The sequence below is a fragment of the Stenella coeruleoalba genome, assembly GCF_951394435.1.
Source record: "Stenella coeruleoalba genome assembly, chromosome: 12".
Classification (NCBI taxonomy): domain Eukaryota; kingdom Metazoa; phylum Chordata; class Mammalia; order Artiodactyla; family Delphinidae; genus Stenella; species Stenella coeruleoalba.
Window position 1 is genome coordinate 13,188,830 of NC_137158.1, and position 16,713 is coordinate 13,205,542.

The window sequence follows — 16,713 nt, forward strand, 5'->3', positions numbered from 1 at the left end:
TCCCCAGTTTTCTCAAGATCCAGATCACACCAAAATGCAAGGCTCAGGTCATGGTCCACTTCCTTGATGTGAAAGAAACCTTCCTCACTTTCTCTTACCTAAAAAATTCTCAGGCTTCCCTGGTGGCGCAGTGGTTGAGAGTCCGCCTGCCGATGCAGGGGACGCGGGTTCGTGCCCCGGTCCGGGAGGATCCCACATGCTGCGGAGCAGCTGGGCCCGTGAGCCATGGCCGCTGAGCCTGCGCGTCCGGAGCCTGTGCTCCGCAACGGGAGAGGCCACAGCAGTGAGAGGCCCGCGTACCGCAAAAAAAAAAAAAAAAATTCTCATCATTTCACAAAATGGCTTTGGCCCTGGAGTTCACAGAGTGAGTCTACTTCAAAGAAATCCTGAAGACGAAGAATAAATATAAAGGTCCTAGAGCCCACCCCTGCACATCCCCCGAGTGGAAGTGTTATAAAGGAAGGGAAACTGAACTGAGAGACACAGAATCTGGATCTGGAGCAAATGTTAACTAAATTGCTGTGCGACCTTGGGCAAGTCACATAACTTGTCTGAGTGTCAGTTTCACACTTGAAATATAATGGAGGTGGATAGACACCTCAAAGCTGCTTGTCAGCCCTGATACTTTATAGAACCTCGGAACAGCCCATGCAGAGGAAGGGTATTTGAGTCATAACACAGCTGCTCCATAAAGGGAGGTGATAGGTGGCCTTTGAGGTCCGGGAGACAACTCACTAATTGCTCATAAATGTCAGGCTGAAGAGCATATAGGCCTGAGCCGAGGGTACCTAAACTGTCTCTCTTCTCAGTGCCAGATCTTTAGATAGACTGTTTTTTTGCTTGTCTCTATCGTGGCAAACCTGGCCCATAGCTGTCACATTTTCACCAGCCCACTCACATTTGCTAATGCCGACTCCCTTCCACTCTTAGCTACAACACACACACCCCCTCCTGTGACGATGAAATGTCAATATGGGAAATATAAATATGCCTCTAAATATAGGAACGGTCTCGTTTTTAACAAATCTAGTATTGCAAAATCTGCATTTACAAGTACAGATACTTACATATGTATGTGTGTGCATATAAATATATGGGGGGATGGATTATTTGCTTTGCAAATGAACTCACCATGAAATTCCTTATAATATCAGGTCCTTCATTTCTCCACTGCCTCCCCTACAAATATCTTACACTCTTTCCTTATGTATTGCTGCTCAGGAATACAATTTTGGAAGATAAGGTATCCTGTATTCACAAAGATTAAGGGAGAGCAAAATGCATTTCTTTGGCGCCTTCTACTTAATTTCTTTAATGTCCCGGGTGTATGGGCTTGTAGTTTGCATGCCTAGGCTCTGGAACCATATCTGGAAACACCATGAACATAAAAGCCACGTGAATCTTAAATACGGTCCACAATCTACCATGATATGACATCCTTCTACAGAAATTAGAGTCCAGAAGAGCCACAGGCTTCACACAAGCCACCATGCCTGGAGGAAATAAGCTGATGACAAGTGCTTTGTGAAGATTTCTTAGGTCACTGTTGTACCTTCCACTCAGGTCAATAGCTGTAGGCTGGGAGCAGCTTAAAAAATTGGACTAATATACTCTGCCTCCTTAAACAATAAATGTTAATAGAACAATAACCACATTTCTGGCAGTGGTGAAGCTATTTTTAGTAATGGTGGCGCTCTGGAAATTTTCATCTTTTGCTGTGAAATGCAAAGGTGATTTTTCTCAGTCTATAAATGGTAAGCTCAATCGCACTTGTTTGTTTTTAATTTGAGTTTTGCATGTTTTCTATTTCTCTTTACCCCAGGGGTTTCCTTATCTGTAGGCACTCACAGATTAGAACAGGAACAGATCAGATCCCCCTAGTTTAGGGTAGGTTGCAAGTAATATGTCTGATGCTAACAGCACCAAAAAAAGGCTTCATCTCATTCAATTTTTGGTATTCCCCTAGAGGCTTATGCAAGTTAAGAACCTAACAAAAACAAAAAGGAAAACAGCAACCTCATTCTTAAATCATCCTCTCCTCAAAAAAAAAAAAAAGTTATTGTTTCCCCACTTGGAGAAATATAACTGTCCAAGGCTCAGAAACTCAGAAGAATCCCAGCTCCCTCTTGGATCCTTAAAAACATTCTCTTAGGGCTTCCCTGGTGGCGCAGTGGTTGAGAGTCCGCCTGCCGATGCAGGGGACACGGGTTCGTGCCCCCAGTCCAGGAGGATCCCACATGACGCGGAGCGGCTGTGCCCGTGGGCCATGGCCGCTGGGCCTGCACGTCCAGAGCCTGTGCTCCACGATGGGAGAGGCCACAGCAGTGAGAGGCCCATGTACCGCCAAAAAAACCCAAAAAAACAAAAAAACATTCTCTTAGTGGGGGACCTGGTAGCCACAGAAGGTTGGTGGGGATGGATAGTGGAAAGTGCCCTGGACCAAGAATCAGGGGGCCTAAGATGAGATCTGGACAACCCATTAACCCTTCTGGGCCTGTCTCCTCATTATAAATTATAGATAATGATACCCACATTATTATTGAGATCAAATGAGATAATAGACTTGAAAATGCTTTGTGAAAGTATCAAGTTTTCACAATACAATGCTCTGCTGATTTGAGTGCATCTCAACTCCTACGACCTTGTAGAAAATTAAAGCTGAAAGTCACAAAGAAGAGAGAAAAGAGTAAGACTGGTTTAAACAAAGTTTCCTTCTCTTTCTCTCTGTCTCTCTGTCTCTCCCTCTACCTCTTTATCTCTCTTTTACTCTACCTTCTGGAAAAAAGCAAAAGTAGCAATTGATCTTAACTCTGCCTTCTAATAATCATGACCTTTTCACAGTTTGCAACCACAGTCAAGGGCTAAATTAGATGTTCTCATTGATTACCTACTACTAGGTGTTAAATTATTATCAAAATTATGTCATGAAAAAATTTTCTGCTTCTAGAGAAGCTTGATGTTAGAATCAGCATCTATTCATTTATTCGTTCATTCAACAAAAAACGTATTCAGTGCAAACTTGTGCCAGGCACTAGGGATGCAGGAATGAATAAGGAAGACAGTCCTTTTCCCCATGAAGTTCACAATCCAGTGAGGTAGACAGGTTCATAATCTCTTATTTTATACCTTCAGACTAGAGACACAACAATTGAAAAAATTGGACTCTACCTGCAGCTCCCCTTCCATTATACTCAGTAGCTGGATGAGGTCTTCTTTGGATAACTCCAAGGATTTCTTATTCTTTCGTTCACTTTCTCCAGATGGTTTTAGGTGTCGTTTGACAGTTCCTGAGGCCATGACATCTTCCTCCTTTCTATTTGATTTGTTCTTCTTTTTTGTATCTTCCGAGAGACTTTTATCATCAGCATTGCTGATGATGGAGGACTTGGGGCAGGAGACATGCCCGTTGGATGAACTTTCACCACCCTGGTTTCGGGATCTCATTCCCACCTAAAACACGTGAAAAAAGATAAGATGTTTTTACCACCACTGAAATTATTTTTGTCTAACTACTCAGAAACTAATAGCAGCTTTACAACATCACCAAGAAAGAAGAACAAAAAGATCAGTCCCAAGTTAGCTTCCTTACAGCTTTAATGAGCGTGTCGTTAAAAACTACAGGAAAATACTTTGACCATCTTCAGGAAAAGATGGAAATGTGATTCTAACCTCACAAACATCTCAAGCCAAGTAATCAAGGTGAACATCAGCAAGGCCAAGTCACGCTGATAGCACTGCTGATTCTGTCAAGTATCTTTGATAGAATGTGATAAGAATGGCACTTTACCTTTGCCATCTTCCTTCTCCAAAACGTGACCCAACTCTAACAATGAGAAAAACATCAAGCTGATCCCAACTGAGAGACACTCTACAGAATGCCTGACCAGTAATTTTTAAAACTATCAAGGTCATCAGAACAAGGAAAATTTGAATAACTGTCACAGCCAAGAGAAGGCTAAGAACACATGAGAACTAAACATAATGTGGCATCCTGGATGGGATCCTGAAACAGAAAAAAGACATTAGGGAAAAATTGAGGAACTATGAATAAAACATGGACTTTAGTCAATAATAATGCGGCAGTATTGGTTTATTAATTATAGCAAATGTACCACACTAAGGTGTTAATTACAGAGGAAACTGGGGGTGGGGTGTATGGGAACCCCCAGTATTATCTTTGCAATAATTCTGTGAATCTAAAGCTTTTGTAAAATAAAAAAGTTATTTTTTTTAAATGATTCTAAATTGTCTATCAGAAAATGCAAACCTCAAACCCTGCCAGGAACAAGTTGGAAGTCACAATGTGCAGAAAAATCCACATAGAGTGAGGGTTGGCGGGGCTTGAAGTGGAGAGAGAAAACGGGAAAAGCCAAGGGAAGGGGGGTAGTTTTTAGTGATATGGAATTCTATTTTTCCATAGCCTCTTTTTCAAAAGCAGGTGTTTTGTTTTTTAATGTCAGTCATTTACAGTAATAAGAACAAGAGTACAAAGAATTGGGAGAAAACAGATCAATTTCAAAATCAAAATTTTAAAAAATATTTTGAGGTAAAGAAAAAAAGACAAAAACAGCAGTTAATCTGTCCCATGGGGAGCACGTTTGAGTCATTCCATTTTGAACGCTTTGCAGAGTCTGTGTCAATCTCTGAGCAAAAGAACTTGACTAACAGGTATGATACAAACAAATACACTGAGCTCAAAGGCTAAGCCTCCAAGTTCCGGGAAGATAGCTCTAATATCCTGGGGGCAGTACCACAAAATTCGCCTAAACCCTTAAATAGAGTAGCTTAGTGCATGGGCTTATTTAAAACTCACAGTATAAATAGTCTTTCCCTTGAACAGCTAAGCAGCAAGATTTTCATTACTCATTCCAGAGAAAATACAGAGACTTGTTTTCTGAAAGTAAATTTCCTTTATGAACCCAACCATAGTTAAGAAACCAAGGAAAGCTTTTCAAAACACTAGGTTTATAATAGAAAAATAAATACAGTGTGATGTTTCCTTTTAGATAGTGAACACTCAATTCTTCTAACAAATCTTGAAATCTACATTCATGCTCCTTTTTTGAACTGAACGCTTACAACCAGATGCACCCTTTTGTGTGTGTGTGAACTTTCTATAGCACCCTAATTTTGAACACTATAAACTGAAAATGTGGTCCTTAATACTAGCGCCGTGTTTTCTGGTTTACTCAGTGATTAGTTCCTGAAATTTTAGAGCATTTTTGTGCTTTGCTGGTGAACAAAGAATAAATGTTTCTTTGTAATGGAAACCAGAGCACTTTAGAGCAGACCTACTGTATTTTTCACAGCTTGTTTGTGGCAGAATGGGCTGACTTAAATCCCAAACCAAAAAAAAAGGACGAGACGAATAGAAGGTTTTGAATGTCAGCACAATACACCACCCTGAATATGCCTCTTTGGCATATTGATTACTTTAAACTCATTATTTTTAAGAAACAGCAGACACATGTGAAGCTCTGAAACCTGGGTAGAAATTACCCTTTTTAAAGACATATTTACATTTATAAGGGAAATCTCTGTAAGGGTGTCTCCCTTGCTGTACCAGGAAGAGAAGGATGACTCTAAAATCTCTAGAAACTCTTATCAATGCAGAAGGCAATGACTTAAATCTGCATTTACGCTGCTTTCCTTGTTTACTGTGGTTTCCTCATAACCTCTCATAAGTGGCTCCCCAGCTCCCAACATCTTTCTTTTGTCTTTAGCTGAAGCTGGTATTTAAGGTGATGGCTTGGGCCATTTCAGAGAGTTACGTGGTTTTCCTGGGTCTCTTCCATGTATACCGGTGGTATACATGTTCTTAAACTTCTGTTTGTTTTCTCCTACTAATCTGTATTTTTATTACAGGGTTATATCAGCCAAGAATCTTAGAAGGGTAAAGGGAAAATTATTTTTCCTCCTCCCACAGTTTCAAATTTAACTCTTGACCTGTTACACATCATAACTAAGACACATGGGCTTCCCAAATTGAATTGTGACTCCCTATGACTCCATGCCACATGTGAATTTCTTTGATCTGACATAATTTTCTCTGTTAGATCTTAAGGCTCTTTGGAATAGTACATCAAATATTGATTTAACAACTTCAATTTAGATCATGCGTTAATGGGAGTTCCAGGCAATATTTCCCAAGGCACGGGAAGTAAGATGGTAATGTCTGAAAGTTAATCATACGCAACATTTGTGTTTGACTCTAACATGTGCTTGTGTCTTTTTTCCCTGGATTTCCTGTATCTTTTATAGGATCTATAGCATTAGGATATTTGTAAAATAGGACAAATGCATATCTATCTATATATTACATGCACTTAAGTATATTTGCAAACACACAGAAAGTGGCATTTACCTATCTTTACCTCCACAACAAAGTCAGCCATCAGCACCTGTTCTATCTCAGGATTGCAAGAGTACTCAGAGATAGCAAACTAGTCAAGAAATGTTTTAGAAAGGAATTGGACAACATGTAAGAAGGAGAAAAACATAATTTCTCAATAGTGTAACCAAGCCTGCCCTCAATAATATCCACTTTAAACCACTTTATTCTACTTAGTCGGAGAAAGAGTCCAGACAGGAACAGACTTTCATGTATCACATTTAGTGACATTCATACTCTTCTGTATTCTAACAGCTCTCACTGTTTCTTAAGTGCTACACAGTGTGCTAAGCATTTTATATACAACATCTCAATTAAATTAATATTCACATCAACCCTAGTGGGTGCTATTATTCTCAGTTTTACAGATGAGGCCACTGAGGTTTAAAGAGATTAAATCTCTTTTTCTGGATCACACAGTTACTCCTAGGGAATAGAAGAGCTAGGATTTGAACCCAGGTGTGACCCTAAATACTTACTCTCTATATGGCTTTTTTCTAAGTTCTTAAACACATGCAAATTGGAAGTGAAGGGGCCACCTTGGAAAGCAGATGACCCAGACAGTTTTACAAATGTTTTCTAAATTCATGTTTTTTCACTTCATACTACAGAGTTGGAGAAATTCATTCATCTGTCTTCTTCCATAGGCACTCTTGCAAAACTCACACAGCAACTGAAATTAGGTTGCTAAGCAAAACTACTCTTCCCAAAATAATTAACCTGCTGCAGACCTTGTAAAATGATGACTCATTTAAAAATCTTTCTGAGAAGCAACAGGGCTAATTATTAAGGATACAGGTTATGAAAACAGGATGTAGTCTGAACAGGGACCATTACAGACTTAATGTGTTAAAAGTCCCAGAGTTGAACAATAGTAAATAAACATTTAGTCAGAGTTGGCCAAATTCTGTCCATTGTGCTCACAGGAGTAGCAGGCAGATAACAGAAAGGCATCTGGCACTTTGCAGGTTTTTTTTTTTTTTTGCGGTACGCGGGCCGTTCACTGCTGTGGCCTCTCCTGTTGCGGAGCACAGGCTCCGGACGCGCAGGCTCAGCGGCCATGGCTCACGGGCCCAGCCGTTCCGCCGCATGTGGGATCTTCCCGGACCGGGGCACGAACCCGTGTCCCCTGCATCGGCACGCGGACTCTCAACCACTGCGCCACCAGGGAAGCCCCTGTAGGCTTCTTAATAGTTAGTTGGGGGTGGGGGCAGAATACATGACCACAAATATGCCACTTTAGCATGTGGATTGTTTTGAACTAAAGGCAATCAAAACCCAGCAGACTCAGGTAAAGCTCTTTTCCTCCCCATCAACTGCCTAAATTTACATTGGAAAGAGGGCCTATACCAGGAAGAGAGATACGTTTTACCTAAGAAACGTAATCTGTAATAGGACAACATTTGTTTTTCAAACATTTCCTCTGCCTTCCTGTGAACGGCCTTCCTCCCCCTTGTATCCCCAGACCCATACCCCTTTCCTTAGCTCAAGGTTTTATATAAGCTTCAATTACCTGGCTACCATTCAGGTCTCATATTTTCATGGGACTCCTGTATGTATAAAATTAAATTTGTTTTTCTCCTATTTTCTCTTATATCAATTTCATTATTAAACCAGCCAAAGAAGGTTGGGACATGTAAATAACAAACTTTCTGAATGAAGCCAAGAATGCTTTTGCTTCGTTCCAATGCATATCCTTTGAAGAAAGTGCTCCTCAAGAAAATGGTGTAAAGAAATTGAAGATTCACATCAGATTTAGAACTGTTTTGGTTTTTTTTTTTGAATCAATGTTATTTGGGGCACAGATTCTTCTATTTAATAAATAAATCATCCTAACATAGTTCATGAAATACATTTACTTTTCCTTGCATAGTAATTTGTCAGCAACACTTTGCATGGAATTTTCTGACTACAGTGTGAAGAAAAGAAAGACCAAATTTTATTCCAAACCTCCCTCTTTTAGGTTTATGGTCATCTCTCTTCCTCCTTTTCCTCCCCATATGTTGGGCAGTAAACAGTGTACTGTCAGATGAACAACATCCTAGGAATCAGAAAATATTTATAACAATTTTGAGTAATTTATACTGAACTAACAAGTATTTCTAGCCTTTGAACAAGTAAAAAGGACAAAGAAAAAAGTCCTCAGCAATTAAACACCCGTTCCAGCTGCCATCTTCATTAGCTCCTGCAAATCTTGACCTTGAATTTAACGTAGCAGTCTCACCCTTGCTCTTGCCTCCTTTCAGATTTGTCTTTCCATGTTATGATTCAATGTTGGTCACAATACTCTCCATCCCTACCACCAACAAAAACTTCTTTTCTGCATAAATTAGGTTTTGGCATCTTTCCTATGCTTCTCAAGTATCCATCCACCTCCTGTTTGTTCCTGGTTTTATTTTATTTATATTCTTTTTCAAGAACCTACCCAATGCACAGGTTGAGATACCACAATAATTTTCTTTATATAATTTCCATTTTTAATTACTTTATAGAATTATAACTATATGGCGTAGCAAAAAGGAAAGCACAAAATTACAGGAAGCCTACTTTTTCCAGTGTGGCCTGGCAAAGAGCCCGCTGCAAGTGGGGCTTCCAGAGCATGAGCGTGGAACTGTCCTGATTCTTTCTTTCATACATAAATGACAATACCCACAGCACCCAAAACCAGAGGCAAAAGAAAACATGTTATGTGAATTTTAAGATGCAAAAGACGCATCAAATCAACTAGTATATTCCCTATCAGTGCCAGATTATTCCCTCTGCTTATCTTATTCACTTGGTTAAGTCTAGTTATAAATATCCCAACTCATGAAATGTTCAAACATTTCTCAGGAGATTATCGTTCATTCTAACAGCACACACTGTTAATAAATGTTCCTAGGTTAGCCCTTAAATTTTCTTTACAATTTTCTTTCATTTTCACAATCCTATTTATGCAGCAAGCCATGTTAAATGATTTTTCACTTCTCATTATCTACACTCATAAAATCCTCAAAATAACTAAGGTTTTTGTTTATGTGAAACCTTTTCATTCTACTAGGACAAATCTACCCAGAACAACTGAAAATTCTTCTAAATGATTTCACAAAATGTTAGAATTCAAGAAAGGGGATTCTGTTGGAGTCACTGCAGTGATGTTGTAACCAAAAGTTTAAGGAAAATATTACAACTATGGCAAAATAGAAAAATATTATTCTACTCTAGCCTAAAACCATGGTGAAATATTTTATGGAGTTCTGCTTAATATTTTTCAAGGAAGATAACAGCAGACCTGGAAAAGGTTTCCAGAAAAAAAAAATAAATAAATAACAAGAGAATAGATCAGGGAACTGCCATGAAATAAGAAAAAAAATTTTTTAATTGTATATTGAGTCTGAATGAATGTACAATTGGAGGGTTTTAAAACTTTGAATATAAAATAGGGTGGCCTCTCTTTTTGTTTTATCTGACAAAGAAAACATCTCTGGAAAATTACCAGACTCCTGGTTAGCCAGAACTAGAATTCCTTCCTGTATTTCATCACTTCTGAAAAGGCCCAGCCCCACAATTGACAAGAATCAGTCATTTCCTTTCACTCACAAAAAGGCCTTATCTATAGCTACAGAGAAAAGTATCTTAGGCTTTCTCTCAGCAGTCTATATGTGACGAATTATTCTTAAATATTATTATACTTCTATTCACAATAATAGTAGCTGACCTTTACTGAGGAGCTTATGCTCTGAGCATTGGGTTAAGTATCTGACATAGATAGTATCATCTCATGAAATCCTAATAGCAATGCATAAAGCAGGTGCTATAATTACTTGTTTTAAAAAGATAAGGAAAGTGAGGCTTAGAGAGATTTAGACCTTTGCCCAAAATAGCCCGGCCAGTACCTGCGAAAGGCTGAACCAGAACACAGGCTTGTTTGGATTCTCCAGGTGCAAGGAGGAAGCTGAATGGCAGTTTTAACCTCTATATCAGGACCACAGCAACACAAATGAACTCGCAGCCATCCTTTCCTGGGGCTGAAATAAGTTTACTCACAGGGTATAGCATTCAGTAAATAGTCTCAAGCCACAAGAGTTAACATAGAATCCCACTATTGCAGCAGATTTTTTCCCTCTAATTTCTACTTGTGTAACATCTTGTTCTTCTAAGACCACCTTCTCTTCCCCGACAGTGTCCCCCGACACTGTCTTTTTACTTCTCAGTGCTTGAGGTTCTCAAGGAGCTGAAGAGTAACTTTGCCCTTTGCAGTGTTTTGACTTCTGAGTCTTTGAATTAAAAAAGTCACTAAGACTCAAGAAATACAATAATTGCTATACGACTGGATATGGATGAACTGATTCTTTTAATTAGGCAAATTAAGAAAAATTCTAGTTTGCACAGTAGCTGATTATTCTAGTAAGCCAACTGTGCAAAATTTCCTGTTAGAAAAAAATGTTTGTCTTTCTGCAGAAAAGATTCTCAAATAATTGAATTGCAGTTTTCAAGAAATGCGAGGCAAATCACAATGGCTGGATGTTAACAAGATGGGTTAGCCTCCCTGCGGAGAAAGACACGCAGTGGTTTGGGTGATATTCACAGCTTCATGCTGACAAGGGAAAAGATGGAATACTGCACAGATCACCCCATCCGTGTGCTGACGATGACTTCATGCGTTCTAATTGCCTACACTTATGTCAACTGTATGCAGGTGTCCTTTAAATGCCTTTTATTTTTAATTTCTCAACCACTTCTTTTTTTTTAACATCTTTATTGGTGTATAATTGCTTTACAATGGTGTGTTAGTTTCTGCTGTATAACAAAATGAATCAGCTATATGTATACATACATCCCCATATCCCCTCCCTCTTGCATCTCCCTCCCACCCTCCCTATCCCACCCCTCTAGGTGGTCACAAAGCACCAAGCTGATCTCCCTGTGCTATGCAGCTGCTTCCCACTAGCTATCTATTTTACGTTTGGTAGTGTATATATGTCCATGCCACTCTGCCACTTTGTCCCAGCTTACCTTCCCCCTCCCTGCGTCCTCAAGTCCATTCTCTATGTTTGCATCTTTATTCCTGTCCTGCCCCTAGGTTCATCAGAACCTTTTTTTTTTTTTTTAAGATTCCATATATATGTGTTAGCATACGGTATTTATTTTTCTCTTTCTGACTTACTTCAATCTGTATGACAGACTCTAGGTCCATCCACCTACAAATAGTTCAATTTTGTTTCTTTTTATGGCTGAGTAATATTCCATTGTATATATGTGCCACATCTTCTTTATCCATTCATCTGTCAATGGCCACTTAGGTTGCTTCCATGGTCTGGCTACTGTAAATAGTGCTGCAATGAACAGCAACCTAAAATCAGCTGCAATGTAGGAAGTCCTCCTGACTTTGGTCTTTTCTGAGCATCCCTTGTCTCGGGATAGACAGAGTATAGGGGGCCTAAACTGAAAACAAACACAGCTACTTTATAAACCAAGCCAGGAGAAAAGTAAGAATTATTCCTATTGGAACACATTCTATGAATGCTACTGAAGCCATATGATTGTCAAAGGTGTTTGATGTTTAAAGACTCTCTTCACTTTGATGCTGTGTGAAGAGGCTGTGAATTCTATGGCCATTAACCAAACTTCATAAACCTAGTTGCTATTTGAGTGTGAAGGCTGGAAAGAACAGTCAAGAGGAGAACTTTGTGATTAGCTAATTAAGGTGCATTAGGAATTGACTCTATCTAAAATGCCATGCTATCCCAGTGCAGAAGTTTCAGGCTCATTTTGTGGGCAGGAAGTATGTAAGAAAATGAGTTACCACCTTTTGGAATACTTTTTTCAAACACGTAATGGCCCCTAACTCACTCTCTTCTCCACCCTCCAACCACCCCACCTCAGCATACCACCCAACTCCACGGTAGACCTAAAGATGTCCCAAGACCTCACGTATCAACAGCCTCAGCATTTGTTTTTCTAACACGCTGAATCCTCCCGGAGATGTTTGCCACTAACCCCAAGGAATCAAGAGATCCACATCTCCACCGTTAATCCCACACTTACTTATTCTGTAATCCTGGACAAGTTCCTTAAGCTCTCCAACCTGTACTTTTTTCATCTTTAAACCGAGGATAATAATGTCTGTTCCACCCACCATGTGTATGTGAAATTATAACGCCTGTTCTACTCTCCGTATGTGTGTGAAAGTATCCACTAGCAGTGGTAAGGCAGGAAGCATTAATCTGAGGCAGATTAACCACCAGGGTCATCAAACAACATTCAGCACCTCCACGTAGGTACCACCAGCGACAAAGACACTTTGCTTTCAGCTGTGTTCATCTAGCACAGAGGTTAGCAAACTTCTTCTGTAAAGGGGTAAACGTTAAATATTTTGGGCTTTGCAGGCTGTGTGGTCACTGTTCCATTTACTCAACTCTGCTATTGCAACATGAAAGCAGCCACAGACAATTCATAAATGGGTGGGTGTGGTCAGCTTTGACCCCTAGTCTTTAGTTTGCCAGCCCTGAATTAGACTGCGTGACAAATATGATTGATGGATGCATTTAAACTGGGAGAAAGGGAACTTTCTCCCAGTTTAAATGCATCCATCAATCATATTTGAAAAGAAAGAGGACTTCCTACATTGCAGCTGATTTTAGGTTGCTGTTCATTGCAGCACTATTTACAGTAGCCAGACCATGGAAGCAACCTAAGTGGCCATTGACAGATGAATGGATAAAGAAGATGTGGCACATATATACAATGGAATATTACTCAGCCATAAAAAGAAACAAAATTGAACTATTTGTAGGTGGATGGACCTAGAGTCTGTCATACAGATTGAAGTAAGTCAGAAAGAGAAAAATAAATACCGTATGCTAACACATATATATGGAATCTTAAAAAAAAAAGGTTTCTGCCACTCCCCACCCCCTCCCCCAGTGTACAGTAATCAGGAAAAAGCCTGAAAATAAGAGAGAAGAAAAAAATTAGGGAAAAAAAGAATGCAGTAACTGTGCCATCTGCCTACCCATCCTCTTCTCTTGCAGGTAAGTTGAGGAAGGACAGCTTTGCCTGGCTCTTTCCTTTCCTTCACAAAGTCTGAGGAATCTAAAGTGGAGAGCTTGACAGGCTAAAATTTGAGAGTAGGATAACCCCTGGCACTAGTCATGCCCGGGATATGCAGACAGAGAGTAGAGACTTAGCAGCATGTGTCTGTACAACGTGGGTGATGGAGACATGCCCACTAAGTATGTGGAGGAGATAGAGAAGTGGCCGCGGGCCCGCAAGGGTGGAAGGGAGCTGAGAAGGACGGTCGGCGTGCTCATGGCAAAGTCACAGGGCAGAGGGCTTCACAGCAGACCACCCAAACGGGATGAGACGGGAGGCGCAGCTACTCTCAGGGAATCTGCAGCATCTGAGAGTCGTGGAGAGACACTGAACAGCCCAGAATGAGCCTCGGCCACTACTTTCACCAGGAGCCAGGCTGGGAGAATACAGGTAACCCGCTTTGTAGGAGTGTGACCTGTGCAGTTGCACCAGCCCTGCACTCAGTTTAATGTTCTGCTATTGCTGTCTCAGAATTCTTAATTTTTTTAAACTAGAGTCCCCCAAGTTCCCATTATGCACTGGGCCCCTAAATTATGTGGCCAGTCCCGACAGCCTCAGGGCACTCCCTCTGAACCAGGTGTGCAAGCTAGAAGACTACACCACGCCCTCACAACCCCCCAGAGGACACACAGTGTCTGCGTGGTACCAAATACAGGGGAGGAGAGCTCAGCAGGAGGGAAAGAAAGACCAAAATGGAATTCTGATTTGTTCTAGGATTGAGCTACGCATATTGAATTTAACCAAAAAAACCCACAAAACAAAAAAACAAAACCACCAGATAAAATTGAATGTACCAGGAAATAGCCAGGTTAAGGTCTCTGCTTCAGGTGGGGATTGGAGGCACGGAGAATGGGAGAGGTAACCAAAGAGTAACGAAAGCTGAGTTCAGTCATAAAGAAAGTATTAGAATTACGTCCTTGAGTTTTCTGGGGCGTCTTAACTGTGAAATATAACACTGGTTACAGCTTTGTAAACCTTAAGGTACTACAGGACTTTCAGGCAATATAGGTAAAAGAGTCTTCCTTTAAATCACATCACTATTGCTCTCACCCTGGCTTTGAAAAAGAAAAGCAAGGAATGAGACTCACACACGGGGCCGGAGGAAGCCAGAGCTGGGGCCCTTCCAAAAGTGAAGTGACTGCACGGCACCTGGGAGAGGAGGCTGATGCAGAGAGGGGGTGACACAGGGAGCTCTGCCCCGAGGCCACCACTGGGTGGACTTTCTCTGCCCCCCCTCACCTCCCTCTCTAGGCACCTCTCTTGTTTTCCCATCTGGGTTCCTCACTATGCCTTTCATTGAAATTATAAAAATGAGATCCCGGTGATCTCATTCTGCTCCACGGTGGGCCTTCCCAGCCCAGACTTGCACGAGGTGTTCCCCAAACCCGAACCTGACCCATCTACTAAACTCTAAGTCTTCTGGGTTCTAAGGATGGGGTTAAGAAATCACCTGGTTAGATTTACGTCACATCATAGCATCACTACCCTCACTCTGTATTCCTCAGTCTTAAACCTAGATTGAAATGAAAAGGGAAGTAGTCATTTTAAAGAGGTTCGATTGAAGGTAGGGTGAGGGCAGATTTTCTTTAAATCATACCACTGGGCGATTCTCCTATGTGAAAGAAGTCATGGCGGGGGGAGGGTAAGAAACACTCCAGGAACAGATTTTATTCTTCTCTTCTCTCTCGACACATGCAATTCCCAGATCCCCTTTTCTCTACTACCATGTGCCAGCGTCCTCTTCGGTGTCACATACCTTCTTTGGAGAGCCAAGCTGGACCCAGAGTTCACACAGCACACAGATCTTGGCTCCTAAAACCTGGTGCTGACGGTGTGGGACCAGGAAGCCCAGGGTTACAGCAACCGTCAGGGCCCCGGGAACACACCGCAGGCAGAGCAGCTCCCTCTGCAAGCCTAGGGCAGTGGATCTCACACTTCAGAATCACCTGGAGAGTATGTTAACACACACATTGCTGGTCCCCATGTCCAGAGTTTCTAATTCTGTGGGTCTAGGATGGGGCCTGAGAGTTTGCATTTCTAACAAGTTCCCAGGTGATGCTACTGCTGCTGGTCCCAGGACCACACACGGAGAAACAACACTCTAGGGTTGGGATAGGTCTGGACAGCTGCAAAGAGGCCTCAGGATATCTATCTATTTCAGCTAGAAACTCTCTGCTTTTCCCCTAACTAAACTAGAAATGGTTGACTTGGCTGGAGAAAATGTTAATTGTAACTATTTACATGACTGATTATCATTCATCCTCCAGCAGAGGCCCTGTTTGAGTGTTTAAACTTATAGGCTACAAAGAGGCCAAAACCTCTTTGCAGATATGGGTGTGTGTGTTTAACAAGACAGTTTTTATCAGAAGACTCACAAATAATCTAGATTTTCAGATTTCACTGAAAAAAATCAGAAGGTCTGGCACTACGGGGCCCATCTTCCCACGTAGCTATGTTTAGCTGGAGTTGAGTGGTGGCCGACCCACTTAGATGGAGAATTTGCTCACTAGTTCACACATGTCCTTACTATTCTCCATTACCTCTTGAACACTGAGACCCAAAAGTCAGTTGCCATATATTTATCTGTACTCTTTCTTCTAGTAGAGAAAGTCTTCTCTTTACCTGAGAAAGCAAAAGCTACATCGAGAAAGCTTCAGGTTTCAAGAAAAAAAAAATCTAGTAATGACTACTTCTGTGGGTTTATATGCAAATACTCTGCCAGCTTCATCTGTTTCCAGCCACCTGTCTTCTGAATCCATTTGCGTTTGGGTCCAGTCTGGACAAGCCTGGATGGCAGGCAGAAATGCGCAGGGAGGAACTAGAGGCAAGAAGCAGACTGGTGGGCAGGGTAGTCAAAGAAACCATCTGGAAAGGAATTGTCCAAAAGGAAGAAGCTGCAGTCTGTCACAAGCTTGACCGAGGACAGTGTCACTTTGCCAAGGGAGAGAGAATGTTGTGCATGGCGGGAATACGCTCCCATCATGCCTCCACAGACACACGGCCAAAGCCGAGGCTGATGGGGGCTGCAATAAGGGCACACATGGAAACAGAGATGTGTACCAGGAGAGGCTCTGTAAGGAGCTGGGGCCTTGCTTGGAGAACTGGCCATGCAGAAGGCAGGGGGAGGATCTGGGGAACTTCTGCAGGGTCACTGTTGGAACCAGCAGAGGTGGTAGAGGCATCAATAGATCGTCAAGCCAGCTGAGGGACAGGACAGTGGAGGGCCTGACAGACAGCCCCTGGGGACC

General features: G+C 41.4%; 1 protein-coding gene across 5 annotated transcripts in view; it reads right to left on the reverse strand.

The window, feature by feature from the left end:
• The window catches only part of FILIP1 (filamin A interacting protein 1), a gene marked incomplete at its 3' end in the record, with an annotated part of 194,184 nt that overhangs the window by 105,716 nt on the left and 71,755 nt on the right, over positions 1-16,713 (reverse strand). For 3 of the 5 annotated variants that reach the window (XM_079938858.1, XM_079938857.1, XM_079938859.1), the window contains one exon: positions 3,169-3,450. In XM_079938858.1, coding sequence (XP_079794984.1) covers positions 3,169-3,444 — 276 coding nt within the window. In that variant the 5' untranslated portion in view covers positions 3,445-3,450. Of the gene's footprint in view, positions 1-3,168; positions 3,451-3,787; positions 3,807-16,713 lie in introns of those variants that run through there. The other 2 variants (XM_079938860.1, XM_079938856.1) reach the window with 1 other exon arrangement.